Genomic DNA, 4,738 nt, shown 5'->3' with positions numbered 1-4,738 from the left:
GGGGTCAAGGGTAATTGTGCTCGCTAAGACATCGCGTCTTATGCCTACGTATCTCATCTGGAATGAGAATCAGAGCAAGCCGTAGTTCGGCTAACTATGGGGTTATGGATTGGGTTTTGGACGAACGACGTTACTACGCAATCTACCGGATGCTCGACCTTTGGAGACTTACTCGCCTGTAGTAGAAGGAGTTAACGTGTTCTTAGGAGAAGAAAAATCAATGAGTTGGTAGGGTTAGGGATGCTCATGCAAAAAGGCAGTCCTTGACGAAGGAACCGCGCTACCTGTGGGGATACGAACACATACAAAACAAACATGTATAAAGTAAACGTGCCAACAAGGCAATCAGATTAAATCTCCCAAATGGTATCCCACAAGCAAAGTGCAATATCCAGCGAGCTATCCCTGCAAAAGTCATGTGAGCCTTCACAAAAACTCAACAAAAGGGTTAGTGAAACACGATAAGCATTTTTTTCATGGATAACAGTATGGTTTCAGAAACCTCAAACCCTGTGGCATACACTTCAGAAATTAAACGGTTAAGCATTCAAGGCATTATTTATACATTCATACATAATTATGAACCCGTGGGTAAAAACCTAATGAAATTCATCCATCATACCTCAAACATTCAGAGTATTCAACTTCAAAGCACAAAGGTAATGGGAATAAGGGCAAACCTGATTGGGGAGATCGGTTGAAATCAAATGGCACGGTTGGATTTGCAAACCAATGTTAGGGTTTGCTTTAGCTGGAAGTGTGTGAGTCAGAATGAATCTTTCAGAGTTGCCTGGAGGTTGCTGCAGATTAATTCTCACTATCTCTGTCTATGTTTCTCTCCAGGTTTTGTCCAGGGTTTTGTTCCAAGGAAACCTCAGAGTGTTTTGCTTCTCTTCCTTTTTCTGTTTGTTCTCCCTCTTTTATAACCTGATTTTCATGGCTTTGTGGACTCAAATGAGAGAGGTCCAAGTCCAAGATTTTTCTATTATATTTTATTTATTTATTTATTTAATTTATTTATTATTTATTTATTTATTTTCGAAACGCGTGGGCTTCGCCTAGCGAGCATGACAGTTCATGAACAAACTTTTGCTCCTTCAAGATTAACGTTTTGACTGATGAATAGACCCCATTTGAACATGTTGGAAGTATCTCAAGCCATTCCCTTGTGTTGATTGATCACCCAGATAGGACCCACAAAGTGTCTTGGATGATGTTCAAGCTTCTTGGAGCTAATCCCGATTGACATAATGAAATGCAATATATCTAATGTTAAATGACCTAAAAATGAATGCGTGAATAAGGAGGGAAAATTTTGGGGTGTTACACAAAGTGCCAAAATCATGAATTTGGTGCCAATTTTTCACACGGTTTGAATATCAGATTTCCATATTGGATTCACACGTTTGGGATCCAATCTCACACGAACTTTTACCTCATTTCATTCCCTATAAATAGATAAATGTTTTGCCTCATTTACTAAGCTTCAAGAGACAAGAAATCATTGCCTCACTGAAACTCGAAAGCACCAAAAAACCAGTCACTTGTTTTTTTGATTCAAGTCCTTTTGCTTCCAAATTTCTGCCCATAATCCTTCATCAACATCATCTGAACCTGTCTGAAGCATTGTTGTGGTCTGAAACTCCCTACAACCTTGATTCCAGTTTCACAATCTTCAACTTTCGACCTCAATTTGGACAAGGGAGTTATGAGTGAAATTACACTTCAAACAAGTTACCATTCTCTTCGTGTTGTTCCACTGATTGAAATCCCTCATCTCTTTCTTATTTATCTTTTGGTTTGGTTATTTAATTTAAATTTGAAGTTTTAGGGTTCATCACGAGTTTGAGAAAATTCTTTCTGCTAAGAGAATATCAATTGCTTTGATGCAGAGAGATATGGACGATGATGGTAGTAGAAGCTTGTATGAATAGTATTTGAGCTCAAAACTCCCAGTTCCTAAGTTTGCAAAATAATAAATCTAGAGGTTGAAAGCGAAGTGCTTCGCGCGCTTCAGAGGGAAATTTGAATCCCTTTGTCAATTAGAACGCGTCACCTCTCTTATTCGTTACATTTGAATATTTTTTTCTATTTTTATTTCATTTAATTCATTTTCCTTTCAAAATTAATTGTAAATAGTTCCTTTATTATTTTTTAGTCCAACTTTTTTCATAAGTTCATAAAAATATTCTCTACCACATAATATTTCCATATTTTTTAAAACTCATTTTGCATTTAATTCATATTTTCTTTTATTTTTCATTTAAAATTTTCTTCCATCCTTTTTTCAAGTATCATTTTGTTTTCTAATTATTTATTTAGAATGATTAATTTCAAATCTTTTGTTTTTCTCATACTTCTGGCTGGTGTGATTCTCATCTCTGCAGTGGTGGCCGATGAACCAGATCCTGATCCACCAAGTATGAACCTTGAAATCAACATCAATTTATTTGTTTATCAACTTTGTTTAGAATTGGGTGAATTAAATTTGTGCATGAAACTGATAAAAGATTTTAGGAAAAAACATCCATATGATGAATTTTTATAACCACTCTTCGTATGAATGCATTTGGTGTATGATTACATTTTGTTGTTACAGTAACTTAATTATGTATGTTGTTGATGAAGGTCCAAAGATAAGCATCTATGAAGAGCTTAAGGGGTGTTACAAGCATGAAAAAGGTAAAAAAAAAAATTATATGTTTTATTTTAATGGGATTGATAAGTAATGTAAATCTTGGTTAATTAAGTCAATTTTGTAAAAATTTGCAACTTTAGGTGGAAGAAAAATGATTTTGGAGCCACTTCATGATGGAAACTGCAAGGAACAAGGAGGCGAAAAGTATGGTGATAGCGAATTTGATGGTATTGGTGGCGGTGTCAGTCAAGGAAGAGGTAGTAGAGGTGGCATATGGAGAGGTAGGGAAAAAGGAGGTGGAAGTGGTAGTGATGGAGAAGATTCTGGTGGTGGAGGAAGTGGAAGTCGAAAAGGAAGAGAATATGGTGATAAAGGCAGTAGAATTGGAGGAGATTATAGTGGTGGAGAAAGTGGTGCTGGTAAAGGCAACGAAAGTGAAGGAGATTATGGTGGTGGCAAAGGCGGTGGTAGTAGAGGAGATTACGATGGTGGAAATGAAGATGGAAGTGGTAGCAAAGGAGATTATGGTGGTGGAGCTAGTGGTGAAAGTGGAGAAGGTGGTGGTAAACGGGGAGATTATGGAGGTGGAGCGGGTGGTGGTAAAGGAACTGGTAGCGGAGGAGATTATGGTGGTGGAAGTGGTAGAGGTAACATGGGAGATTATGGTGGTGGAGGTAGTGGCCATGGATCCGGTGGTGGAAGTAGACGAGACGACAATGAAAGTGAAGAAGGTGGTGGAAGCAAATGAGAAGAAGGAGGTTATTAATGCAATGGTACATGAGACTTCTATGATTTATGGCAAATATAAAAATAGAATATATATACTCTATTCAAATTTCTTTTATCCTTAAACATATGTCATAATTACAATATTGTCTCTCTTTATGTGTAGTTCATGAGTTTTGAATAAAAATATTGAGATATTGATAATAATAATAATAATAATAATAATAATAATAATAATAATAATCACCATCATGGAAAGTTTCCATAATCCATTATATGTTTTGTTCATAAATACCTATTGATAAATACAAATAATACTTAAATACTCTAATTAAAAAGTGTTCAAATAATATACCGTTAATAGTATTAGTATCTTTACAATTCACTCAATATTATTTTTTAAAAATCAATCAATTCTAATGGGTCATGAAATCCCTACAAAAAAAAATTATTAGATTATATATTCCCTTCACCCTTCTTAATTAAGTAATGTATATAAATATTCTGAAGTATCAAATCATCATGATTCATAAATAAAAATATAAAAACTAATATTGAATGACATAAATAAAAATATAAGGTAATGACAGGTGCATAATGCACTCAAGTTTCTAATTTGTTGCATGAAAATTTTAATAGTAAAGTATATATACTAAGCAAGGCGAAACTAATATTCCCACAAAATCAATGCCTCGAGGATCCTGAGCGGGAGTTAAAGATCCAATTGTTTTGGGGGGAAAATCATTTACCTTTTTTAGTTACCAATATGATGTTATACTTTAATATCACTTACATTTTATGGTAAGACTAAGTGAATGTAACTTTTGCTTGAACAACACAATTTGTTTTCACCAAAATATCATTTCATATGCACGTTTAACATAACTAACGTGTTTTAACCAAAGTATTACTTTAGATGCACGTTTAACGTAACTAACGCCATACCAAACATATGTTTTTCAAGGAATTTGAATTTGAAACTTTTATCTTATGAAAACATAGATTTAGTCTATAAAAAGAATTCTAATTCTAATTTTTGTTCATCTAAATTAGTAGTTGAAACTAGAACTTGAATCAAAATTCTCAAATACTAAAAAATCCATACAAATATCTAAACTTAACTAAAATCGATATTGTTCATTGATGTGGAGGATAACACAAGTATTATTTCTTATTGATCTATCGATCTAAATCATTCTTTGATCGGTAAAACTTATAACTCAAGATTATTTTGTATAAATTTATCAAACCCCATTTGTGTTCTTATTCTTTGATTTCATGAATTTCATTAAAAACCAAACATTGGAATTATATGTTGTGCATTTTAATTTTTGTTAAGTGGAGTTAGGCATTTGATATACAATAATTTAAAAT

The 4,738-nt window shown here is 33.8% G+C and overlaps 1 protein-coding gene across 1 annotated transcript; it reads left to right on the top strand.

Annotated features, from left to right (window-relative positions):
• Positions 1-2,323: 2,323 nt before the first annotated feature.
• Positions 2,324-3,386, top strand: LOC127086467 (putative glycine-rich cell wall structural protein 1). Its single transcript, XM_051027240.1, has 3 exons — positions 2,324-2,420; positions 2,629-2,682; positions 2,779-3,386. Exons 1-3 carry the CDS (start codon positions 2,324-2,326, stop codon positions 3,384-3,386), a joined length of 759 nt encoding a protein of 252 aa, XP_050883197.1.
• The last annotated feature ends 1,352 nt before the right edge of the window (positions 3,387-4,738 follow it).

The sequence above is a fragment of the Lathyrus oleraceus genome, chromosome 1 (assembly GCF_024323335.1).
Source record: "Lathyrus oleraceus cultivar Zhongwan6 chromosome 1, CAAS_Psat_ZW6_1.0, whole genome shotgun sequence".
NCBI classification, from domain to species: Eukaryota; Viridiplantae; Streptophyta; class Magnoliopsida; order Fabales; family Fabaceae; genus Lathyrus; species Lathyrus oleraceus.
Note: the sequence above shows the minus strand (reverse complement) of the source record. Positions and strands in the feature narration are given on the sequence as shown.